The 27,652-nt window shown below is 41.1% G+C and overlaps 2 protein-coding genes across 2 annotated transcripts in view; one reads left to right on the plus strand and one right to left on the minus strand.

Annotated features, from left to right (window-relative positions):
• Positions 1-1,047: 1,047 nt before the first annotated feature.
• Positions 1,048-27,652, minus strand: part of LOC134208095 (uncharacterized) — a 137,153-nt gene continuing 110,548 nt past the window's right edge. The window contains exons 4-6 of the mRNA XM_062684184.1: positions 2,764-2,969; positions 2,246-2,309; positions 1,048-2,184 (exon numbers count right to left, since the gene is read on the minus strand). Of these exons, the coding sequence (XP_062540168.1) occupies positions 2,039-2,184; positions 2,246-2,309; positions 2,764-2,856 (303 nt within the window). The 5' untranslated portion in view covers positions 2,857-2,969 and the 3' untranslated portion in view covers positions 1,048-2,038. The remainder of the gene's footprint in view (positions 2,185-2,245; positions 2,310-2,763; positions 2,970-27,652) is intronic.
• On the plus strand, positions 12,689-16,747 carry LOC134206722 (uncharacterized). The gene has a single exon (XM_062682448.1). It carries the CDS (start codon positions 12,689-12,691, stop codon positions 16,745-16,747), a length of 4,059 nt encoding a protein of 1,352 aa, XP_062538432.1.

The following is a 27,652-nucleotide window of genomic DNA, read 5'->3' on the forward strand; positions in this document are numbered from 1 at the left end:
GCTGAGTACGACCCAGTTTGCCGATCGTCCCACCATAGCACGCCGGTGGGCACGTGTCATGATACACACGTGCGTGTATAACTCCTGCAGCAGGTAAGTTCGGTTGTGGGTGTGTAGTGGCAAGAGAAGGTAAACGACCCTGTTTTTGTCTCCCATCCTAGCTTCAGTGTAGCTAGCGGGTAACAGGTCCACCGTCTGGCCGGGATAAAAACCTTACATGGACGCTTTGGTAAGTGTAAAGAAAAGTTTAGGGTCCGTTTCTTGCAATTAGGGCACTAGTTCCAATCTAGTATATAAAATTTTTATTGTAAATATTAGTGTACATAGTAGGTAGGTTATCAAATTTTAAAAACACACTAGCGCCTCCTAACGGCCGTCATGATATATCATTTCTTAAAACTCAAATAACAAGGTCGATACAAATATTTAAAAACTATTTTGTCTCCCCCCTTCGAATTTTTTTCGCCAAAAAGTAATGTTTTGAGGGGGCAACAAAATAAAATTTGTATAATTTCGAGGATTTTCAAAACATTCTTTAGCAAATCCACTGCAACAAGCACTGTACATGAATAAAAAAAAATTGTAGAGCAAAAAATGGTCAAATAAAGAAGAATTTTACTATATGATCGTCTACAGGGAATACAAGTGAAAGATTTTTTTCATTTCTGACGAAAAAACATTTTGAATAAAGTGTACGAGTGTGACGAAATTATAATCGTTGACATAAGAAATATTCGAAACGAAACATGTGAGTTGAACTCCTGTATGCCGGAATGATCGAGTATATACTTTGGCGCATTTATGAACGTATTACGTTGATATGACTTTGCCATCTGATTATTCATTACGGCAAACTGTTGTGAGATTCCTACTGCAAAATGATTGTCAATCCTTATTTTTCAGTTACTGGGTCTGATTTATTTTCCCACCACTATAATCGTTATGCATGTTTTTATATGTTGAAAGTACCACTTGATAGTGGTCGTACAACGTTACACCTCGAGTCATGGCTTTACGGTAGTTTTAGACGATGGAAAGAATTCACTATTCACCTTTTTATTTGATAACTCTAGTTAAAAGTTGTTTATTCTTTCATTTGGTCTAGTCTTCGTTAACAATCACTCTCTAGTTATACAGCTTTATGGTAATGCTACATATTTGGTATAGGGATTGAAGTGAATTTGGGGATTAGAGTTTATTTAGACACCTATTAATATGTTGTACAAATGATGGCTTTCTTTTGTATTCCATAGGTATGTTACTAATAATATTCAATATTTTATTCACTTGAGTGAAACGAATATTTGTTTAGGAGTTTCGTTTGTCAGTATCTAATGAATATCATTAAAAACTTTGGAAAGGTAGATCATATGGCTCAGGAATTGATTTTTATTTCATGTTGAGGAAAATTGACAGAAGCTTTGGCGCATCGTTTTGGTTTGCTGAATAATTCTTTCCTCGGTCAAATATAACTGCAGGTTTGTAGCGAATATATATCTTCATTCGACACTATCCCAGCTTGGGATGACTGCATCCTAAGAAAACGTATAAAACTGTAGAATTGTAGATGTATATACTACTGCTTTACTATTCAGTACTTTCTAATCACCAATAATAGGCTATTTTTAGAATTTACTCTTCTCCATAATATCATAAATTGTGTTCCATCTGAATTTCACTCTAACACACGCAAAACCCGTGATCTACCAAAGAATGCATGCTCTAACCATTTCAACTTTCTAGGAATAACGTCCAGGTTGGCCGTAAAACGTTATGAGTATAAACAACACTTTCAATATGAGAGAAAATGATCTACTGTTCAACGAGGCTATATTCTGTTTATAATATCTGCGTCTATAATATCGCATCTGCTAACGTCTCTCAACAAGTAATTGTGTATAAAAATGAAAGTCAAATATAAATACATCATCGGTATGTCATGATACAAAAATATTGAAATGTTTTGTAGGATGCATCTTTTTGTGCTCATCTATTGGTGCAGTTGGACCACTCGAGGGACGCCGGGCCACGGGCGGAGCTAAACCGCTTCTGACTCGCCCTCGCTCAGTATCATCGAGTGGATGTCGACGGCCGAGCGTGTTTTCCTGGGTGGCTGTGGCGGCGAAAACACGTGCGGCCCTACGAAGACGGAATTCTGCCGCGGACGGGTATAGCCGGGATATCCTGTCAAAGTGTTTGCATTCAGTGAGGTTGTTGAGTACACGAGGCAAAATGCGATACGTACCTCCCGAACAGACAGATGTCATCGTCGACTGCAGGCCCAGGGACATTTTCGATAGAGATGATCTCTGGAAAGGGAAGGACACGTGCTTGTTGATTAAAATTGTCATAATAGTGTAGTTGAAAAATTGTTTATTATTTAGGTCCCTTGTTCACGTGTTTCAACAAAAATATATTGTTATTGCTAATAAATATGTTTACAGTTTATATTTGAGTTCTAGGTTGGAAGGACGGAGTAGTGGATCAGATAGCGTTGAATACAGTGCATACAAATTAAATCTATGTATGAGCAAAGCACTTATGTATAATCTATTTTTTTTGTTGGTTTTTTGGTGTCAAATTTTTAATTGAATACGGGCCTGTTAAAGAACACAGAACGAATTTTTAAAAGCGGTACTTTTAGTTGCACTCCTCTACGAAACACGTTTCAAAATCTAGAAGTATCCTGTTATCACATCTGCAACTTCATGGTTTAATTGCTTACTTTGTAGTAATAGTGGAACATCCAACAATTTTACATACCTGTGGAACGGGTGGTAAGTCCAGATCTAACTCTACCAATGGACAGGAACCTCGATGTTGTTGAATGAACTTTGGCTGATAAGGCTCCAGCATTCGAATTTTCCCCCACCGATGGAAGAACAATCCGATAGCGCCTATCCATAGAATCAGTACAAAAATAACAATGAGTGCCTCTTCAGGCCTTACAACTATACTTGGTCCGGGTCCTGAGAAAGAAAGAAAAACAGACAAATAGGAAAATGGATATAGTGTTCGGCAATTATTCTGCTGTCACAAATGATGATGGAATACCCATTTGCATATATGACAAATAAAACGACAAAACAAATTATGCTGATGGCGGAACTCGGTTGGGGTGCTCAACTTCAAAGAAACAACCATGTTCGTTCGGTAATCATACACAGGATACCCAATTTGAATAAATCATGAAAGTATAAAAAGTTCGAGCCTGGGTACGTCAGAAATAAAATTGAAGAAAAAAAAAACACGACGACGGCACTGTACATATCAGTCTGGATTAAGTTCGGTTCCATGGTTCATGATGAGCTTATCGCTTCGTTCCTCCCTTTCGGCATGATACGGGAAGTTGTGTTTTTTTCGCTCTGACATTGCTTCCGCTTCCCTGTCGGGAGGAAGGATCGTTCCCCTCACTCGGGGCTCGAGTGTATCTTCATCAGTGGGTGTAATTACGAAAATGAGCTCTGGAAAACGTAATATCCGCCAGCAGGTTTGGTTATCTCCTTTGGGAGTTCTCTCCTTATTTCCACGTTGCTGGCATTAACATACATTGGGTTCAATTGTGTGTGACATGCGTTAGTGACGTGATTTATCGCTTTTTTGTAGAGTCTTACATAGAACCGTTGAACTTAAGCCTTTAGGAGGAATATATATGTGAATTTGATTAGAAAAAGTACTTGAAAATTTCAAGCTGTATGAAAAATTTGAACAGATGAGATGTGATACATATTAAATAACGAAACTTATTTCAACAGCTTATTATATAAACATTATAAGTATATGCATTATTATTATTTTGTTAAACAGTCGACTACCCGGAAAAACCTGGAATTATCAGGTAATTATGCTCAACCTGGAAAATCGGGGATTTATCACGGAATTCTTGCGTGGGGCGCATTCTAGGATGGAGAGATGCGGCCTCGAACCGTGCATTGTGGCGTCAAATCATCCATCAAACCATCATCCGCTGAACTGATGTAGTGGTCTCTTCCGCTGCCTTGATCCCCACTGCCTGTACTCTGAGCACCATTTCAGTGTTCCTCGAAGTGCTGCTTCCACCTTTCGGTCACTACACGGTCGTCAATCAAGACGCTCCCATTCTTATCGTTGCATATCTCGGCTCGCGGCATGAAACCTTCGTGGGATGCGTTGAGCTTCTGATAGAACTTGCGTGTTTCTTGAGCGCGGTACTACAGCTGTTCCATTTCCTCACACTTTGCTTCTCCCAGATGACGTTTCTTCTCCTGAAAGTAGTTCACCTACCAAGTGCCACGGTGAGTAAAGTAGTTCACCTCCACGTGGTGTCAACCGGAAACGATGGTCTCTCAAGGACCTTTGAGTTGAGACTGATGCCAGTAAGGTCTCGATTAAGGAGCTGGCAGCCACGTTGAAGGTTGTGTGTTTTGGATATTGTTCGGATATGGCCTCATTTGCCCTCTCTTTAAGAAAGGGCACAGACTAGAGTGCGCCAATTACCAAGGAATAACCCTCCTTAATTCGGCGTACAAAATTTTGTCCCGTATTCTGTTTAACAGATTGAGACCGCTTGAAGAGTCCTTCGTCGGTGAATACCAAGCAGGTTTTCGTGAGGGCCGATAAACGACGGATCAAATGTTTACCCTGAGACAAATCCTTGATAAATTCCGGGAGTACAACTTGCAGACACATCATCTGTTTATTGATTTCAAGGCGGCGTACGATTCAATGAAACGGAATGAATTATGACAAATTATGCTTGAACATGGTTTTCCGGCGAAACTGATACGGCTGAATCGTATAACGTTGGACGGATCGAAATCAAGTGTAAGGGTTGCGGATGAAATATCGACGTCATTTGTTACCTTAGATGGATTAAAGCAGGGTGATGCACTCTCGAATCTACTGTTCAATATAGCACTCGAGGGAACGATTAGGAGAGCTGGCGTACCAAAGAAGCGGTACAATTATCACAAGATCGCATATGCTCCTGGGTTTTGCGGACGATATCGATATTATCGGAATTGATCGCCGTGCCGTGGAAGAGGCTTTTGTGCCTTTTAAGAGGGAGACAGCGAGGATTGGACTCACGATCAATACCAGCAAAACGAAGTACATGGTCGCTGGTAATCAACGTGGGTTCATTAGTGGTGGTGGTAGCGAAATAGTGCTGGATGGTGAAAAATTTGAAGTGGTAAAAGAATTTGTGTATCTTGGAACATTAGTGACGTGCGATAATGATGTTACCCGCGAGGTGAAAAGGCGTATTGCAGCTGCAAATAGGGCTTATTACGGACTTCGTAATCAGCTTAAGTCCCGTAGTCTTCAAACGAAAACAAAACTCGCGCTGTATACTACTCTGATTCTTCCGGTGGCTTTATACGGCCATGAGACATGGACGTTAAAGGAGGCTGATCGGAGAGCTCTCGGAGTGTTTGAGCGTAAGGTGCTGCGGACAATACTTGGCGGTGAACAGGAGAACGGTATCTGGCGGCGTCGCATGAATCACGAATTGTACCAGGTATATAAAGGGCTGGATATCATTAAGCTTATACAACACGGCAGACTATGGTGGGCTGGTCACGTTGTTCGTATGCCGAAAGAACGTCAAGCGAAGATAATATTTAGTAGACAACCCGGCAGAGGCCGCAGGCTTCGTGGAAGGCCGCGTACACGATGGCTTTTTGCAGTTGAAGAGGGCCTGAGGGCGCTCAATGTTCAAGGCGACTGGAAGCGATTTGCCCAGGATCGAGTCCAGTGGAGAAGGATACTCCATTCGGCGTAGGTTCATCGAAGAGCTGTAGCCCATCAAGTAAGTAAGAAACTTTTCACGAAAAACTATTTGGTACCAGTTATGTAGGAAGGTGTCAGCTACTACTTCTACCAAATATGTTTTTGATGAAGATGCTTAATTTTGAGAAATCGAACCATAGATGCCTTCCGTCATACTGTAATTACTTGTTTAATTCTTTTTCTATTCTTTAGCTGGCAAATGTCATACAATCATTGGCGTAAATAAGGGGGGCCGGGGGGGGGGCTGGCCCCCTCCAGACCTACTTGTGCCCCCCCCAAAAAATTTTGAAAAGTAATTCCAACTTAGTCAGTTTTTATTTCATTTACATATTTCCTACATATTTCTTAATTTTGATTATGAATTCTATAAACATATTTTTTGTTGCGTTATCACATATATGACCATTTGTTCAGCAAAGCATCGAAATATTCAAGTTGGACCCCCGGGAACATTTTCTCGATTTTTAAGCTAAAATCAATGCCGCTTCTAATTCAGTTGCTAGCTTAAAATAATAAATTTGTTCTGCATTTGTTTGACTAGTATCCTGGTCGCAGAAATATAAAAACATAATTGTATTAAGATATAAATATTTCTGTTCTATTAAACTACCATCAGCTTAAAAAAAGACTGAAGCAACTACATCAAATTGAGCACATGTACACAAATCCGGTCAATGAAATTTCGAACGACCATTCTTTCGAAAATCTTCGAGTTAATCGCAAGGTATGCCGCAAAACAGTTGATCAAATTCCTATGGAGCTTTTTGCTCTCGCTATATAATTCTGGCACAGAAAGATATAAAATTATAAAACTTAAGAATCTTTGTTACAATGACAGAAAAATCAACAACGCATTCCATTGAAAGTATTAGGACAAAACTTAGGCAACCTTCGCACTTACAACAGAGATTGAATTAAAGAAATATTTTTATAATCCTCAAAAGATCTTGTTCCATTTAATTTTTTGGTGATTTCATAAGGATCATCGGAAAACTCTTTTGTGCTTGCTTTAGTTAGAATTTGTTTTTTAGGATAAAAAAATAGATTTAGAAACCAGTTCGTATCAGAAAACATTTCTTTTGCAGCATAATTCAGATCGATTTGGTTGCTTCTCAAGTCTCTTTGATTTTTGCAGAGAAATCTCTCACCTATTCTGAAAACCATAATAAAGCCTCTTCCTAACGTCAGTAACTACAAAAACCCTATGTTATTCTGGAATTTGATTTAGGACTCATAATTTATGACTCATAAAAAACACTTTAGGATTCCAAATTTGTGTTCATCGGTACTTAACTATTTCAGCACATAGCATACATTTTGGAATTGCATGAATACTTATATTGATTATGACATATTTCGTGGAATTTATTCCACATCTAAAGAGTTTGAAAAATTTCAAGTTTCAAAAAAATCGAGATCTTTATGCATTAAGTAATCATGGAAATGCTTGAAAACTTTCAGAAATATACTCATATCGAATTTCATTTATAGATAATTCGAAGAAGATTCTGGAATCTTAGATTACACACTTATCCACATTTAGTAACATGGAGAAGACAAGTTGACACAGACACAGCGTTTTGAAGCAATCACAGCATCATTGGAGATCAATTGTACTATTCGCGATTTGTTTATGTTAGTTTTAGGACGAATGAGCGATAAACTTAGTCAAACAATTTCTATTGCAATCCATGCACACAGTGCTTTAAATCGCCTTTGAAAATTACATCCCACCAGCTGGTGCCATGCCCCCCCCCCTAGACCGAGACTCTAGTTACGCCTATGATACAATCATCCACAAAGTACGTCACGCGTCTACACAGCAAAAAAATATTAATATGCCGTGACGTAGCTCTTCGGAATGTACTCAATAAATCTATGTAAAAACAGATTTTACGTATTTTCACACCGCATTGATGCTTATGTACATGGCTCAACGTAAAATATGATTGGTGAAAACGTTTTTATGATTGCGTAAAATAACCGCAAAATCACATTTGATTCATTGCAATATATTACATAACAAAAGCTGCACACTCCGATTGTTTGAAAACAAATATAATATTACATAAAAAAGCGAGTTTTTGCGCGTAATCAATGTAATATTACCGGAACCAAATCACAACTGTCACCGCAGTCAAGCTATAAGTTGCCATTTTGTCGTCCGGGAGAAAATCAGTCTGCGGCAGCAAAAAAATCTTGCAGAAGACGGAACCATCAAACGGACTCTCGATCTTTCAACGGCATTTGACGGACAAACGGATCCGGATCAAAGAAATTCTACAGGTAAGATCTTCCTGAGGGAATTTTTGCAAGTATTTTGGTGGAATTTTCGGAGAATTTCCGAAGGGATATTAATACTAGGATTTATTCGCAAAAAAAACTTACGTGGGTACATTCGTGCAGAAAATCGTTGTAACTAAATTTTAATATGACTATACCTTAATGGCTTCTCAACCGATTTTCACAGTTTTTGACCAACCTCTTAGCCATCTCTTCTAGTTTCTGGACATGACAAAATATTGTATCTAGGGTTGTTCAATTTTTCACTTGAGCTGTGGGAGTAAAGCAACGGATTTAGAAAAATGCGATTTTGAACATATACTCATATTTCATTACCAAAAATGATATGCATTCATATAGTGATGAAGGAAATATTGAAGTAACACATAAAAGACATCATCTGGAACATAAGAACACATTTTGAGCATCCCTACTTTCCCTTTCCTTTTCCCATCCCTACTAAAATTCGGTGCCTGATGGAACCACTTTATTTTACAGTATGTATTATGCTTCAGAAAATGTTTTCAAGCATGTTGTCTTCTGTGTACTTGTTAAAATAAATGTAAACTATACACGAAGCATGTGTGATTATAAATTATGGTGTTCTAGGATCTCCGAACTGTCCTGGATATTGTTATGTTCTCAAAGTATTTATTTTCCACTTGCGTCTTAAATCCAGGCATTTTAGATGTTGTATGATCTCCAAATTGTTCTGGAGTATGAATCATATCCTCCGAGTATTTGTCTTTCACTTGCGTCACAAATCCTGGTATACAAGAAGTTGTAAGTACTCCAAATTTTCCTGGAATTTGGATCAAATGGTCTACCGAATCAACCAAGGCTTTCATGATGTGCCCTGCCGCGGTGTCAACCCAGTTGTGTCCTCCGAGTATTTGTCTTTCAATTGCGTCTCAAATCCAGGCAAATGAGATGTTGTAGGATCTCCAAATTGTCCTGGAGTTTGTAATAAATGGTCTACCTAATAAAACAAGACTTCCATGATGTCCCCAGCCGGTACCAACCCAATTATTTCTTCCGAGTATTTGTCTTGTGTATCAAATCCAGACATTTCAGATGTTGTAAGATTTCCAAATTGTTCTGAAGTTTAAGTAAAATGGTCCGTGTCTGCTGCAGCGCTGTCAATCGATTCATGTCCTCCAAGTATTTGTCTTTCACTTGCGTCTCAAATCCAGAGATTTCAGATGCTGTAAGATTTCCAAATTGTCCTGGAATTTTAATCAAATGGTCTACCGAATCAACCAAGGCTTCCATGATGTCCCCTGCCGTGGTATCAAGCCAGTTATGTCCTCCAAGTATTTGTCTTACTCTTGCGTATCAAATCCAGACATTTCAGATGTTGTAGAATTTCTAAATTGTCCTGGAGTTTAGGTAAAATGGTCTATCGAATCACCCAAGGCTTCCATGATGTCCCCTGCCGCGGTGTCAACCCAGTTATGTTGTCCGAGTTTTTGTATTTCAATTGCGTCTCAAATCCAGGCAATTGAGATGTTGTAAGATCTCCAAATTGTCCTGGAAATTGTATTAAATGGTCTACCTAATCAACCAAGGCTTCCATGATGTCCCCAGCCTCGGTACCCACCCAATTATTTCCTCCGAGTATTTGTCTTTCACTTGCGTCTTAAATCCAGGCATACGAGGTGTTGTGAAATCTCCAAATTGTCCTGGAGTTTGAATCAAATGGTCTACCGAATCAACCAAGACTTCTACAATGTCCACTGCCTCGATACCAATCCAATTATTTCCTCAGAGTATTTGCCTTTCACTTGCGTATCAAATCCAAAAATATAAGATGTTGTAAATTCTCATAATTGTCCTGGAGTTTGGGTAAAATGGTTGTTGGAGACGTTACCCCGCATCTGGCAACCATGCCAACTGATGTCTAATACTACGAGACTAAGATAGGGACGAAAGCGTAGCGATAAACAACTACATCCAGACAAAGGCAGATAGATAGTTCGAGCAATACTGTGACCACATGCATGGTGTATATTATTCGAGAAAATCTTATTAGCTAGTTAAAATAGTATTTTTATATAAAAGAAAAGTTTCTGTTATCGATATAATCCAAGTGCTAAATATTCGGATGAAGGATCAATCAATTGAATTCAGTATCAGATTAGAGGGAGATATTTTGCATGTTGTATTTAACTGAGCAGGTTAGACGATGATCATAGTGAAACTGTTAATTACTAAAGACCATACTATATTTCTATAGCAATCCCAGTAAAATCTGAAGAGCCGTTTAAAGTGTATCATAAAGTTATACTCGTTATTGAATCAGGTATGGCATGAATTTTCCTCTTAAATATTTTACTTACTGATCATCATTATATTATAGATCATAACCCTACAGTGAATGTAAGTTTGTTCGAGGGATAGAGTTACCAAACAATCGAACCGAAATTGTGAGTTAATCATTCGATAGTAAAATAGATTTTTACTAAAATATAATAAAATTCTAGCTTAAAGCATCACGCTTAAAGAACGGTTTTGTTATTCCCGAACAAAACTTTAAGAATTTCGTCACAAATGTCGAAAACAAGCTCATCTGATGAAGACTCTTACACCTGCGCTGGATGCGAACGTCCTGATACGGCCGACGATATCGTACAGTGTGATAAATGCACTGCTTGGTGGCATTTCTCGTGTGCTAAGGTCGACGCATCTGTGGCAGATCACTCTAGGTGGATATGCAACAAATGTTTGCCCATTCCCCCGCCGCGATCTACCTTAAACCATACGACGTCCTCGAACCGTAGAGCTCTGCTAGAGATCAGCCTTCAACGGTTGGCAGAAGAGAAAGAGCTACGTAAAAAGCAATTGGAGATCAACATGGAACAGGAATTCGCAAAAGCTAAGTATGATCTACTGGAGCAGTGTGCGTTGGAAGAAGAAGCTGAGACTCGCAGTGTTCGTAGCAGGATCGAGGAGATTGAAGCTCGAGATCGAGAGAAGCTCGTAACCGAGTGGGTAGGCCAAGTAGCAGCGTCGCTCCCTGAACGTAATATGCTCACTGGCACGAAGACTTCATCTGTTCGTGCGAACATACCTACCAATGTAAACAGAGACGATCGTTTGCCTGGGGAACAACAAACTGCTATAGATGCAATCAAAACCAAAGAGCCACTCAGTCTCTCCATGCCAGCGATCGGAGCAACAGATCGATCAGCTGATGACTTCCAATTAAAGGACAGGATTGTACCAAAGCGAGCAGTTGTTATCAAGCGAAACCTGAAACGAGTAGAAGCTGAAGCAAGAAAACTAGCAACAGATGATATCAGTCTACTCAAATCGCAGCTTCAGAAATGTCGAGAAGATTCAATAAACGATCGTCAGGCAATGCAGGATCTTCAAGATCAACTTCGGACATGTCGTTTGGAGTTGCAGCAACGTAATTTAGAGCCACATCCATTGTGGCAATTGCGAGATGCGTCGAAAGGAGCAGCTCCCAAAATTAATCGCGTAGGACGAGACAGTCCAGAACCGTTAGCCCAGTCCGACAGGAATCAGATTAAAGTCCCCGAGAAAACAACTCCGGTTAGTAACACTCACGATTTCAATTCATCGGACCCTTTCCAAGGCCAGCGTATAAACGAGCAGCAGCGCAGTAGATTCGCGCGCTCAACTGATATTGGTTTAGCCAATACTCCACAGCAACAACAGTTAAACTGTCCCAGTCAAGTTGCAGATCAATTGCCTTTGGAGGTACACCGACCATCACCAGAACAACTTGCGGCAAGACCGGTGATGCCCAGAGACCTTCCGGACTTCTACGGTGACCCAGAAGAGTGGCCGTTATTCATTAGTAATTTCCGGAACAGTACGTTTGCGTGCGGATACACACGAGTGGAGAACCTCGCACGACTGCAACGCTGCATTAAAGGCAATGCACTGAAATCGGTGCGGTACAACCTGCTTGATCCAGATTCGGTACCGGAGGTTATTCGCACGTTGCAAACACTTTATGGGCGTCCAGAAGTGATAATTAGTAAGCTAATCAAGACTGCCCGTGATGCCCCAGCCCCGAAGTCGGAGCGGTTAGAGACCCTCATCGATTTCGGTATGGCTGTCAGAAATTTAGTCAGCCATCTCATCGCCGCTGATCAGCGAACCCATCTATCCAATCCCGTTCTTTTACAAGAACTGGTGGAGAAGCTACCTACCGGTGTGAAAATGCAATGGGCTCAGCATTTAGTAAATTTTCCACAACCAACACTACAAACATTTAGCAGTTTCATGTCGTCTGTCGTTGAGTCTGTAAGCAAAGTAGTTATGTACTCTAGAAACCAAGGACACAAGACAGAAAAGCAAAAATTCAGGGAAAAGGGATATATGCAATATGCATTCTCACGTAGAGACTGTTGAACCTGTACAGTCTGTTCAAAAGGATATTCCTAAATCATGCCTTGTATGTGGTAAAGGTGGCCATCGTGTTAAGGATTGTTACGCATTCAAGAATAGCAGCATCGACAGTCGGTGGAAAACTGTTTCAGCATTAAAATTGTGTCGATGCTGTTTGGGTCAACATGGACGAAGAGCCTGTAGGTCGTCAAATCGGTGCGAGGTCAGCGGGTGTCAGTTACGACACCATCCATTACTACACGCGACAAAGAAAATGATCGATAGCAACACAACATTTTCCGAAAGTCACACCTACCACCACTGTGGACAATCAGTTTTATTTCGTATAGTTCCCGTGACTGTAACAGGACCGTCAAAATCCATTGATACCTTTGCCTTCCTGGATGAAGGTTCATCAGCAACACTGTTAGAAAAAAGCTTGGCGGAACAATTGGATCTGCAGGGACCAGTAATCCCACTGTGCCTAAAATGGACAGCCGATATGTTTCGTTCTAAAGAAATGTCGGAGATAGTATCGGTAGAGATATCGGAATTGAAAGGCAAGAGAAAATATCGTTTGAACAACGTTAGAACCGTGGACCGCCTGAGCCTACCGACTCAAACGCTCTGTTTTGAAGAACTTCAACGGAAGTACAAGCATTTAAGCGGACTACCGATCCGCAGCTACAAGAAAGCTGTTCCTCGTTTGTTGATCGGATTGCGCAATCTATCGCTAGCGGTGCCACAAACAATCAAAGAAGGAAGAGGAGGTCCGATAGCGGTGAAAACACGCATAGGCTGGTGCGTATATGGAAGCATGTCGGAAGATTTCGCAGAAAATCATTACAATTATCATATTTGCGAATGCGATAGTGGAGATGGACTGGACAATCTGATTCGCGAATACTTCGATGCAGAAGAAATTGGATTACGGAAGATGGAGCATCTGGAATCGGATGAGGTGCAAAGAGCGCGATGGATTCTGGAGCAAACCACTCGTAGAGAAGCTAACCGTTTCTCAACAGGGCTGTTGTGGAAACACAATCAAGTCGAACTTCCCGACAGCTTTCCAATGGCCCTGCAACGATTGAAGTGTTTGGAGAAACGCATGACTCGTGATCCAGTTCTGAAGGAAAACCTGCACAGGCAGCTGCAGGAGTATCAGGACAAGGGTTATGCGCACCCTGCCACAGAAATGGAGCTGAACGAATCCGACCCCAGACGAACATGGTACCTTCCGTTGGGTGCCGTTATAAATCCCAAAAAGCCAACCAAGGTACGACTGATTTGGGACGCAGCAGCGAAAGTTGAAGGAGTGTCGCTGAATACGTTTCTTCTGGCTGGACCCGACCTTCTCGTTTCACTACCCTCGGTTCTGTTCCGATATCGACAATTTCCAGTAGCAGTCTGCGGTGACCTAAAAGAAATGTTTCATCAAATAAAGGTCATCGCAGCTGACCGCCAAGCCCAGCGATTTCTATGGCGCGATACCATTGAAGAACCCCCAAAAATCTTCGTTATGGACGTCTTGACTTTTGGGTCAACCAGTTCACCTTCATCTGCCCAATTCGTCAAAAACAAGAATGCGCAAGAGCACGAGGCCCAGTTTCCAAGGGCGACCGAAGGAATCAGAAAATCACATTATGTTGATGACTACCTCGATAGTTTCGAGAACGCGGAGCAGGCTAAACTGGTTACAGAGCAGGTTCGTTATATACACAGCAACGGTGGATTTGAAATTCGTAATTGGTTATGCAATGAGAGGAAAGTTTTGGAGCATTTGGGTGAACGTTCGAAGGCTTCGACAAAAGACTTGACAGCTGCAGGCGGTGATGATTCGGATAGAGTGCTGGGAATGCTCTGGCAGACGGAAACAGATATGCTGCGGTTTTCTACGACGTTCCGGGTTGAAATAGATGCACTCATTCGTTCGACAAGTGGACCGACTAAAAGGCAAATACTCAAGACCGTAATGAGCCTCTTCGATCCACTAGGGCTCCTTGCGTCTTTTCTGGTGCATGGGAAAATAATTATGCAGGAGGTATGGCGAAGAGGTATAAAATGGGACGAGTACGTGGGTCAGCGAATCGAACAAAGTTGGCGAAAATGGATCGAGTTACTGGACGTTGTAAGGAGAATTGAGATACCACGATGTTACTTCGCAAATGCCACCACCGAACGTTACCAAACTCTGCAAGCGCACTTGTTTGTTGATGGCAGCAAAGCAGCGTATACTGCAGTCGTGTACTTCAGGATTATCGATATGGAAGGTAACCCACAATGCTCGCTCGTGACCGCTAAAACCAAGGTCGCTCCTTTAAAGTATGTGTCTATACCGCGCTTGGAATTGATGGCCGCCGTCTTAGGAGCTCGCTTGTTAACGTTTGTGGTAGAGAATCACACGATTCCAATTCAACAGCGCTTCTGCTGGTCTGATTCCAACACAGTATTGGCCTGGCTTCGTTCGGAACATCGCCGCTATAAACAATTTGTGGCTTGTCGCGTAGGAGAAGTGCTGACGTTGACGAATGAAAACGAATGGCGGTGGGTCCCAAGCAGATTAAACATCGCAGACGAGGCCACCAAATGGGGCAAAGGGCCATGCTTCGACGCTGGTAGTCGTTGGGTCCAAGGACCGGAGTTCTTGAGCAGGGCGGAGGAACTGTGGCCTAAAGCAGTTGCGTCAACAGTTTCCACCGAAGAGGAATTACGTCCATGCCACTTGTTCCACGAAGTGATTACGCCGATGGTCGATTTTAAACGCTTTTCCAATTGGAACAGGCTGCTACGAACAGTAGCATTTGTTTTCCATCTTTTCACCGTTCATAAAGCCAATAAAGCAAGTACTATAATGGGGAAGGAACCGACCTACGAAGATTTGAGAGCAGCCGAAATCCAGATTCTGAAAATGGTACAGTGGGCCGTCTATCCAGATGAAATGAGTATCATAACTAGAAACTTAAATCGGGCGGAGGATCAGCGTAGCGCACTCGATAAGTCAAGTTCTATCTACAAGCTTACACCGATGATAGATGAAACCGGAGTTCTGCGGATAGACAGCCGTACTGGGTCAGCACATGTGGATGCATTTGACCTCAAATATCCTGTCATACTTCCCCGGAAGCATCATGTAACTTACTTGATCGTGGACTACTACCACAAGAAGTTCCTTCACGGAAATGCCGAGACGATCGTAAATGAACTTCGTCAAAAATATTACATTCCCCGGATTCGAGTTATCGTAAGAACGGTGACAAGATTGTGTCAATGGTGCAAGGTATACAAATCGCAACCGGTTGTACCAAGAATGGGTCCACTACCTGAAGCTCGTTTGTCTCCCGGAGTGCGTCCGTTCAGTTATATCGGCATCGACTACTTCGGACCAATTCTCGTCAAGGTAGGCAGGTCCAATGCGAAAAGATGGGTCTGCCTCATTACATGCTTAACAATCCATGCTGTACCTGTAGAAGTCGCTTATGATTTGTCTACTCAGTCCTGTATCGCTTGCATCCGCAGATTCATATGCAGAAGAGGAGCGCCGTTGGAGATATACTCCGATAATGGGCGAAATTTTGTCGGAGCAGATAGTATTCTACAAGAGCAAATCAAACGCATCGATAAAGTAGCTGCAGCAACATTTACGAACACGGAGACGAAATGGTTTTTCATACCTCCATCCGCTCCCCATATGGGAGGCTCATGGGAGCGTCTGGTACGCTCAGTCAAGACAGCACTGATGAGTATACCACAGGATAGAAAATTCGACGATGAAGCATTATTGACTCACCTTTTGGAAGCTGAATCAATTGTTAATTCAAGACCGCTCACTTACTTGCCGCTTGATTCTCCGGAACAGGAGGCGCTAACCCCAAATCATTTTCTCTTGGGCAGTTCGAGTGGTGTTAAGCAACCTTCTGTAGATTTGGGATGCCCAGACCAAGTGCTCCGTAACAGCTGGGCGCAAATACAAGAAAAGTTGGACCATTTTTGGAAGCGTTGGATACGGGAGTATCTACCAACTCTAACGAGGCGAACCAAATGGTTTAGCGAAGCTAAACCTGTCAATTCCGGCGACATAGTGGTCATCATCGAAGATAAGAAACGTAACGGGTGGACGCGTGGACGGGTTCTGGATGTGACGAAAGGAAGAGATAGCAGAATTCGACAAGCTGTAGTTCAAACTTCAAGAGGGTTGTTCCGAAGACCGGTCTCCAAATTGGCGGTACTAGATGTCGCGAATGGCTGTAACGCTGAGGTCATCACTCATCCTTACGGGGAGGGGAATGTTGGAGACGTTACCCCGCATCTGGCAACCATGCCAACTGATGTCTAATACTACGAGACTAAGATAGGGACGAAAGCGTAGCGATAGACAACTACATCCAGACAACGGCAGATAGATAGTTCGAGCAATACTGTGACCACATGCATAATGTATATTATTCGAGAAAATCTTATTAGCTAGTTAAAATAGCATTTTTATATAAAAGAAAAGTTTCTGTTATCGATATAATCCAAGTGCTAAATATTCGGATGAAGGATCAATCAATTGAATTCAGTATCAGATTAGAGGGAGATATTTTGCATGTTGTATCCAACTGAGCAGGTTAGACGATGATCATAGTGAAACTGTTAATTACTAAAGATCATACTATATTTCTATAGCAATCCCAGTAAAATCTGAAGAGCCGTTTAGAGTGTATAATAAAGTTATACTCGTTATTGAATTAGGTATGGCATGAATTTTCCTCTTAAATATTATACTTACTGATCATCATTATATTATAGATCATAACCCTACAGTGAATGTAAGTTTGTTCGAGGGATAGAGTTACCAAACAATCGAACCGAAATTGTGAGTTAATCATTCGATAGTAAAATAGATTTTTACTAAAATATAATAAAATTCTAGCTTAAAGCATCACGCTAAAAGAACGGTTTTGTTATTCCCGAACAATGGTCTATCGAATCAACCAAGGCTCCCATGATGTATTTATCTTTCACTTGCATCTCAAATCCAGACATTGCCTGACAACCCACGTTGGACCACGTCCTGTAGATGGACAACATCGAGCCCGAGGCCGGTTGCCAAAAAAGGAAATATAAAAAATCCTTTGTCGTTTGTAAGAACCATAAGTGTTGTGTCCAGTCTCGCGTCGCGTTTTGTGTGTGAGATGGCTAAGAGGTTGGTGAAAAAACTGAGAAAATCGGTTGAAAAACCTCTGAGATATAGCCATTTGAAAATTTAGTTCCAACGATTTTCTGAACTAATGAACCCTTGTGTTGTCTGAGTAGTTCATGTAGGAACATAGAGAGGATTTCTTCGACGATTCTTAAGAATTCGTGGAATATCTTCCGAAAGATTTCCTGGAGAAACTTTCAGAAGAATTCTTGGAGGAACTTTTGAAGAATTTCCTGAAGGAACTTTAGAAAGAATTCCTCGAGGAACTTCTGAAGAAATTCCTGCAGGAACTTCCAAAGAAATTCCTGGAGGAACTCCAAAGGAATTTCTTTAGGAACTTCAGAAGGAATACATGAAGGAACTTCCGAAGAAAAACGTGGAGTAACTTCCGAAGGAATTCCTGAAGGAACTTCCGAAGAAATTCCTGGAGGAACTTCCGGAAGAATTTCTGAAGGAAATCCGAAGAAATTCCTTAGGGAACTTCCGAAGGAATACGTGGAGGAACTTCCAAAGGAATACCAGGATAAAATTCTGAAGGAATTCCTGGAGGAACTTCGGAAGGAATAACTGGAGGAACTTCGGAAGGAATACCTGGAAAAACTTTTGAAGACATTCATGAAGTAACTTCCAAAGAATTCCCTGGAGGAACTTCCGGAAAAATTCCTGAAAAACTGCCTGACGGAACTGCCGAAACTAATTCCTGACGGAACTGCCGAAACTATTACTGCAGGAACTGCCGAAGTAATTCCTGGAGGAACTGCCGAAGGAATCCCTGGAGACCACTTTCGAAAGAGTCCCTGGAAGAAACTTCCGAAAGAGTCCCTGGAGGAACTTCCGAAGGAGTTTCTTGAAGATCTTCCGAAGGAGTTTCTTGAGGAACTTCCAAAGGAGTTCCTTGAGAAACTTCCGAAGGAGTTCTTGAAGGAACTTCCGAAGGAATTCCTGGGAAAACTTCTGAAGAAATTCCTGAAGGAACTTCCGAAGTAATCCTTAGAGGAACTTTCAGAAGAATTCCTGGACGAACTCCTAAGGAATTTCTTGAGGAACTTCGGAAGGAGCACCTGGAGGAACTACCGAAGTGATACGTGGAGGAACTTCGGAAGGAATTCCTGGAGGAGCTTTCGAAGGAATTCCTTAAGGAGCTTTCGATGTAATAACGGCAGGAACTTCCGAAGGAATAACTGGAGGAACTTCTGGAAGAATTCCTGACGGCACTCCTCAGGAATTCCTTGAGGAAATTCGGAAGGAATAACTGGAGGAACTTCCGAAGGAATTGGTGGAGGAACTTCCGAAGGAATTCCTAGAGCAACTTCCGAAAGAATTCCTGGATGAACTTCCGAAGAAATAACTGGAGGAACTTCCAAAGGAATTTCGGGAGGAACTTCCGAAGGAATTCCTGGAGTATCTTCTGAAGGAATTCCTTCAGGAAACTCTTTAAAAGTTCCTTCAGAAATTCTATTCAAAGTTTCTCCAGGAAATCCTTCAGAAGATATAGTTTCCTGAAGGAACTTTAGAAGGAATAACTTTCGAAGAAATTCCTGGTGGAGCTTCAAAAAAAATCCTGGAGGAACTTTGAATAAAAGAAATTCCTCCAGGAATTCTTCTGGAATTCCTGGAGGAACTCCGAAGGAGTTCCTTTAAGAACTTCGGAAGGAATACGTGAAGCTACTTCCGAAGGAATACGTGGAGGAGATTTCTGGAGGAACTTTCGAATGAATTCCTGGAAGAACTTCCGAAGGAATTCCTGGATGAGCATCCGAAGGAATTCCTGGAGGACCTTCCGAAGGAATTCCTGTAGAAACTTTCAAAGAAATTCCTGATGTAACTTCCGAAGGAATCCCTGGAAGAAACTTAAGAAAGAGTCCCTGGAGAAACTTCCTGAAGAATCCCTGGAGAAAGAAGAATTTCTGGAGAAACTTCCGCAGGAGTTCTTGGAGGAACTTCCGAAGGAGTTTTTGGGTTAACTTCCGAAGGAATTCCTGGAGTAACTTCCGAAGAAATTCCTGGAGGAACTTCTGAAGAAAACTCTAGAGGACAGAGAAATTCCTGGAGGAACTTCTGGAAGAATTCGTGGGAAACTCCGGAAGAGTTCTTTGAGGAACTTCGGAAAGAATACGTGGAGGAACTTCCGAAGGAATACGTGGAGCAACTTCCGAAGGAATTCCTGGAGGAACTTTCGAAGGAATTTCTGAAAGAATTTCCGAAGGAATTCCTGGATGAGCATCCGAAGGAACTCCTGGAGGACCTTCCGAAGGAATTCCTGAAGGAACTTTTAAAGGAATTCCTGATGTAACTTCCGAAGGAATTGCTGAAGGATCTTCCAAAAAAATTCCTGACGGTACTTCCGAAATAATTCCTGAAGGAACTTCCGAAGTAATCCCGGGAGGAACTGCCGAAGAAATCCCTGGAAGAAACTTCCGACAGATACCCTGGTGGAACTTCCGGAAGAATTCCTGGAGGAACTCCGAAGAAATCCCTTGAGGAACTTCCGAAGGAGTTCTTGGAGTAACTTCCGAAGAAATTCCAGGAGGAACTTCCGTAAAAATTCCTTGAGGAACTTCCGAAGCAGTTCCTTGAGGAACTTCCGAAGGAGTTCTTGCAGGAACTTCCGAAGGAATTCCTGGAGGAACTTCCGAAGAAATTCCTGGAGGATCTTCCGAAGTAATCCCTCCCTCCCGGAAGAATTCCTGTAGGAACTCCGAAGGAATTCCTTGATGAACTTCCGAAGGAACTCCTGGAGGAACTTCCAAAGAAATTCCTAGAGGAACTTGGGAAGGAATAACTGGAGGAACTGCCGAAGAATTTCCTGAAGGAATTTCCGAAGAAATAACTGGAGGATCTTCCGATTGAATTCCTGGAGGAACTTCTGAGGGAATTTCTGGATGAACTCCCGAAGGAACACATGAAGGATCTTCTGAAGTAATTCCTGGATGAACTTCCGAAGGAAGGAAATTCGGAAGGAATAACTGGAGGAACTTCCGAAGCGGTTCCTGAAGGAATTTCCGAAGGAATTTCGAAGGAATACGTGGAGAAACTTCCGAAGAAATTCCTGGCGAAACTTCCGAAGAAATTCCTGCAGGAAATTCGAAAGGACTAACTGGAGGAGCTTCAGAAGGAGTTCCTGAAGGAATTTCCGAAGGAGTTCCAGTAGGAATTTCCGAAGGAGTTCCTGAAGGAATTCACGAAGGAGTTCCTGAAGGAATTTCCGTAGTAATATCTGGAGGAACTTCCGAAGGAATTCCTGGAGGAACTTCCGAGAGAATTCCTGGAGGAACTTCCGAGAGAATTCCTGGAGGAACTTCCGAAGGAATAACTAGAAGAAATTTCGATGGAATTTCTGACGGAGCTTTCAAAAGAATTTCTGAAGGAACTTTTGAAGAATTTCCTGAAGGAACTTTGGAAGGAACTACTGGAGTAACTACCAAAGAAATTACTGGAGTTGCCTCCAAAGAAATTCCTGGAGGAACTTCCGGAAGAATTCCTGGAGGAACTCCGAGCGAATTGCTTGAGGATCTTCGGAAAGAATACGTGAAGGAAATTACGAAGGAATACGTGGAGGACATTCTGAAGGAGTTTCTGGAGGAACTTTCGAAGGAATTCCTGGAAGAACTTCCGAAGAAGTTCCTGGATGAGCATCCGAAGGAATTCGTGGAGGACCTTCCGAAGGAATTCCTGAAAGAACTTTCAAAGAAATTTCTGAAGTAACTTGCCGATGAATTCTTGGGCGATTCTGTCGTGAATATCCGGAGGAAGTCCTTAGGGAATTTCTGAATGAATTCCTGTGGTGTTTTATGAACAAATTCCTGGAAGAATTTGTTGAGGAAATCTTGGGCAATTCTCCGGAGGAATTCTTGAAGAAATATCCTTGGGAACCACTATATAATTTTTCAGAGAAATTTCTATGAGTATTTTTAAAGGATTTCTTGAGAAATTGCCTGATGAACTTCTGAACAAATTTCCGGAGGAACTTCTGAGGAAATTTCCAGAGGTATTTAAAATGAAGGGATTTCTGGGGATAGTTTCGGAGAAATTCATGGAGCAATTTCGGAAAAGTTTTCGGCGGGTCTCCGGAGGATTCCTACAGGAATTATCAGAGGATTACTGGGAAAGTTTCGTGAGTAGCTTCTAAGAGAATTTTAATTTTGAAAGCATGAAAAACGGAAAACCGAGTTATCTAAAAAATATATGTTTATAGATGGTTCTTATGTTAACGTGTAATAGAAGAATAATCAACAAATTATTATTATTCTTTATATTATTGTACAACAATTTTGGAAATAAAATAATGTGTTTCATTTCTACGAAGGTATTTTAAAATCATGAAAGAAAATTACCGAACACCCCTAGCCCAGCTGCCGAAAGCACGAGGTTTCTGCTGGCTTGTTTTTACGTCGTTTTCATTATTACATCGAATATATTACGTCAAAAATCGCTTACATCCTTTAATTCTGAGAAGAAAGTGCCAAGTACGTCACTTTTTTGTCACATAAAACTGATGTAATATCACACTTGATTTACGACGGCGATGATGTGCATCGAATCCGGTGTGATATTACAATTTTTTTTTACTATAGGGGGAAGGGGAGGTTCAGAGCAGCGTGACAGTCCATACAATATTTTTAGTGGTTTGTTACAAAAAGCGACACGAAGGGAGGAGGGGGTGAAAATCGCCCATAAATATCACAATGTGTTATCATTGTTTTCAGTTTTTGGTATGCTCTTCTAGTTGAGTGCCTCTGTTCAGCATTCATATTTTCACCTTTTTCGGATAACAAAGGAAGGCCATTGACTTCATAAAATTCGTCGTTCTCCAGTCATCCATTTATTACTTGATTGATTACTCCAATTGCTGGAATAGATTTGTAGGATAAAATAGGGTTAAAAGTGAGAATCAAAATTAGTCTTTCGTGACCCACATTGATCAGTCCTCGACCCTCTGGGAGTCGCGACCCACAGTTTAGAAAACCATTTATGTCTGACATATCATATGATATTCCTATATATCGATATTTTAATTCCGCTATCGATATTTTGATGCGATTATCGTATCGTATCGATATTTTGATATATCGGAACATCCCTAATTTAGACACTTGTTAGTGCTCCAAGAATTCAAGATATTTTATTATTGCTTCTCCCTTGGAGCCCCAGACGTTTTCAGATTTTCCGAAATCACACAACAAACAGTATTGGAAAATTCAACGAAATGTAATAGCAGCTACCCTCATTGAACAAACAAATATTCGATATAAAAATTTGATTGTTAATACTCATTCATATTTAAAGTAACAACACGTTCAACTGTATGTTGCATTTGTTTTTGGGGAAAAAAATTATCTTGATAACACGAGAAGGGGCATGATGGGTTCATTCCGCGCCTGGACACATTCAAAGTCATTTTTTTTTATTGAATAAGGACTTGTAGATTTGTTATATTTCTTAAAAAAATTAATCTAGAAAACTTCCGGTAATAACATTTTTTTTCTGAACAGAACGAGCAGTCTGTTGAACGACTCATAAGAATCTTCTCGAAAAAAGAAACATGAAAGGAGATACGAAAATTATTTTAAGCTTTTAGGAGAATGTATTTACTTGTCATAAGACGAGTTTGTACAATTCCATTTAATTCCACAACTTCATTGTACCTTTGTCAGTATTTCGACCTCAACAGTAAGGTCGTCTTCTGAGTCTCGTACTTGACTCGACGAAATTAAATGGAATTGTACAAACTCGTCTTATGAGAGGAGAGCCCTATTCTATTCGTTTGGGTGTTATCGAACATTCAATCGTAATAAATTCAAGACTGCTTCCTCAGCATTCTCTAAAAATACCTCTTCAAATATTATACAGATATCTATCTGCAATTTAAAATATGCTCCTTCTGCCATTTCAATAACAATCAACGTAGGGCCACAGGCTCGGCGTCGACGTCTGCCTACCACAGAGTAAACACTCTTTGTTATTCAGCATCAAGACCAAGCAAACGGATGCGGATGAAAAATTTCCGCAAAATATAATGGATGTAATGCCACTCCACTCGGCTTCAATCAAATATTTAGACTAATGATAAAAGATCCTGACAGTTGCTCTATTTTTGCGAACGATCCCCGGAAGCCGAATCACCAAGCTATTGAAGACTTTCCAGCGCCACATCAGTCTGCATCGATTTTACTTTTCCCAGCTTCTTTCCATAGTAGCAGAATTATGTGGGGGAGCACTTTGCATGCTTCCATTGGAATCGACCGTTTCTCTTTATTCTGATCCTTGACAGCGTGGTGAGCCAGGAATCCCATGCCTCACGCTGCGTTTGATTATAATATTCCGTTCCCTTTTTACCAATTCGAGATTTATACATATCTTATTCACAAGCACAGGGTCCGAAAGAAAGAAGCTTGAAAATGTACATTTTTACTCTTTGCATCGCATTTTCCCGAGAAATGAGTTTATCCCTTTTGATCTGAGACCAAAAGAAAAACAGCATGCTTTTTTCCATCGATTTCATCTGGATTACTCCTGCTGGGATCATCCGTGTTTAGTGCTTCTTTTTTCCTTTGTCTGTGATGAAATGCAAACGGAAATATGAGAACGACGGAAACGGAATGGGCGTCGTGCGTAAATCCATGGCAGCTTTCTTTCTCTCTGTCAATGGACCGATAAACATGGAGATATGATGAATCCTCCTGGACCAAGTCAGAGGTGTTGATCTATTTTATGGAAAACTCGTTTGTGCTGGTTTGTCTGGGGCGTTCATGCTGACCAATAATTTTCTCCGTCTCTCCGATGTTAAATAAAACATTGATATGCATATTCAAGTAGTTTTTCACGGGTTTGGTGAGCCCCGGTGAAGGAAGTCAAATGTGTACAATCGAGCGATTATTATGAGTGTGATTTTTTGCTTCATCTTAGAAAAGTATGAAACTTTCCCAAATTTGTGCCGCATGTGATGTTCCTCTTCAAAAATTGCAACTTAGTTCAGTGTAGGGCAACTGTTTGTGTTTGTGGTGAATGAGTTTCATTTTTTATTCCTTATCAGCTCTTCCGCCGTGAGCATAACTGTCCCATATTTATATGAAAACCAGATATGCTTGAGAAATGCTGGCGGCGGCAGAGCTGGTCTTTGGGAGTTTTGAATAAGTCAGCAGAAAACCATTGAGGATGTTCTTCTTTTAATGTTTTTACAGTTTGATATGCAGACTTTATACACCGTTTCAATGGCTCCGTGAATGCAATTGAAAATGAATGGCGAAAACGGAATTATGTGCTTCTTTTTGTTTATAAGAGTTTTAATTTCATATATTATTTATCTAAACTAGGAATTAGTTTTTATTCTTTTGGAGACTATGCAGTGACTTATTTAACCAATTAACACTAGGATTGATTCGCTAAGAAAACTTTCGCGGATACATTCGTGCAGAAAATCGTTGTAACTAAATTTTCAAATGGCTATATCTCAGTGATTTTTCAACCGATTTTCTCAGTTTTTTCACCAACCTCTTAGCCATCTCTTCTAGTTTCTGGACATTGCAAAATATTGTATCTAGGGGTGTTCAATTTTTCACTAGAGCTGTGGGAGTAAAGCGACGGATTTAGAAAAATGCGATTTTGGAGATATACTTATATTTCATTACCAAAAATGATATCTATTCATATAGTGATTTAACTGGCAACCCTGCTGTGAACTAGCTGTATTTACTCCGTGCTCTGCTCTAAGTTAATTAGTTCTGGTTAAACTCTATAAACAATCGTCGATTGTAATACATCCTAAAAATCCTGCTGCTGTGCTGTGCTATTTCCATATCAAATCATAGAAGTGAGTGAAATCAGCTGAGGAAATAAGCATTCAATATGATGCCCCGTTGCATCATAAGCAAGAGATCGCCCCGCCATACAAATCGCCGCCGATACTGCCGCCACCTTCCTCCACCGCCACCAACCGCCAGCTCCCACAGCTTCATGCAAACAAACATTGAACATATTCGCGGCTCTATGCCACCACTCTAACCGTCGACGCAGCTGCAGAGAAAAGTTAATTTCATCTCTTTAATATCAATTACAACTACGTCGCTGTAATATGCCGTTAATGTGAAGCTTAGAAATACCGTTATTGGATGTATCCCTGCTTATCCCAGCTGTCGAAATAAACACACGTTCTGCTTGTTGTTTTATTTATCCTCCTGCCCCGCCAACGTCAACAACCCGATAACGAATCATCATCACATCAACCATCGCGAATCGTGGTCTATCGACTTGCTGCTTCAGACGCTCTTCAGATCCTGGTATCCCCCTTCTGACGATCATCGCTCCCGCTGCTACATTGCCATCTTAGCTGAGACCATAGCCAGAATACCTGAACGGATCATAGACATCGCATAGCAATCGTCTTCCATCTTTCGCTGTGTGAGTACGAGCTTGACACGTCATTACCAATAGGCATATTTCCAACACAGTTCATAGTTGTCAAATCTGGTTGTTCGCCTAACTTCCACAAGCGACATCTATTGGTGAATACTACAACCATGGGCCAAAATTCACATGTCAGCATCGAAGAGTTGCCAGACCTTTTTTCAAATGCGCTTTCCGAACATGCGAGGAAGATATTTCTGAATATCGAGCATAGTCAGCAATTTTTAACAAACAAGTTGGATGATCTGTCCGATCAAATTGTTAAGTTGAAATCGGTTATAAGTAAGTTATCCACTGAGAACGACTACTTGAAAAAAGCCTTAACTACGCTTTCCGCTAAAACCGATGCAATGTCTAATGTAGTCGATAAGCAGGAAGTCGAATTGGATACCCAACGGCTCTCGCAACTCACCTCCAATGCCATTATTCTAGGGGGCCCTCCTTAGCCGTGCGGTACGACGCGCGGCTACAAAGCAAGACCATGCTGAGGGTGGTTGGGTTCGATTCCCGGTGTCGGTTTAGGCAATTTTCGGAATGGAAATTGTCTCGACTTCCCTGGGCATAAAAGTATCATCGTGTTTGCCTCATGATATACGAATGCAAAAATGATAACTTGGCTTAGAAACCTCGCAGTTAAATCATCCTCATTCTTGTTTACGTTCGTATCGGATACGTTAGAACGTATCAACAGTTCGCATTCTCGTTTTCGTTCGAACAAATTCTAACCATTCGATTTTTCGAACATCATTCGTTCGAGTGTTTGCCCTATTCCCGTTTTCGTTCGAATGGACATTTTTGACTACTTTCAATTCGACGCTCTGACCTCGCGAATTGACACGAAACGATTCATTACGATTCTGTTTCAACTTTTCCATGTCGGTTGAAATGGTTCAAATGGATGTTCCTGGCGACGAAAATTATCATAACATTTCACTAACTGATTGCAACTTTACAGATACACATTATGACCTCAACAATAAGGGCGTTTTCAGAGTCATTTTAAGTGAATTTGACTGATGCGTTTGAATTTTTTGAATGATTTTTTATGAACTTTTGAATGCTGCATAAATGAATTCAAATTTTGAATGCTGCAATGAATTTGTAAAGCAGCATAAATGATTAAACATTAAATTTTTTAGAAATTCCCGAGCGAATTTCTAAAGTAATACTTTAGCGATTTTCTCAGGAATTCCTAGAGTAACTTCTGGAGGAATTCCCGGAAGAACTTCCGACGGAATTCCTGAATGAACTTCCGGGGATATTCTGTAGGAGCTTCCGGAAAAATTCCTGAAGAATCTTCCAAATAAGTTTCTGGATGAACGTTCAGAGAAATGCATGGAAGGATTCCTGAAGGAACTTCCGGAAAAAATCCTGGTGGAACTTCAGGAGAAATCCCTCGAGGAATTTCGGGAGAAACTTTGAAAGAATTCCTAAAAGATCTTCAAAAGGAATTCTTGGAAGAGCTACCGGAGGAATTTCGCCGGTGAACTTCCGGAAGAATTCCTTGGAAAACTACCGGAAGAATTCCTTCAGGAAATTTTCCGGACGAATTCCTGGAGGCACTTCTGATGGAACTCCTGGAGGATCTACCGATGTAATCCCTGGAGGATTGTACGATGAAATTCCTGAAGAAACTTCCGATGGAATTTCTAG

This window comes from Armigeres subalbatus, chromosome 1, assembly GCF_024139115.2.
Source record: "Armigeres subalbatus isolate Guangzhou_Male chromosome 1, GZ_Asu_2, whole genome shotgun sequence".
NCBI classification, from domain to species: Eukaryota; Metazoa; Arthropoda; class Insecta; order Diptera; family Culicidae; genus Armigeres; species Armigeres subalbatus.

Excerpts from the sequence above, each read along its gene's own strand:
- LOC134206722 (XM_062682448.1), top strand. The coding sequence starts at position 12,689 with ATGATCGATAGCAACACAACATTTTCCGAAAGTCACACCTACCACCAC.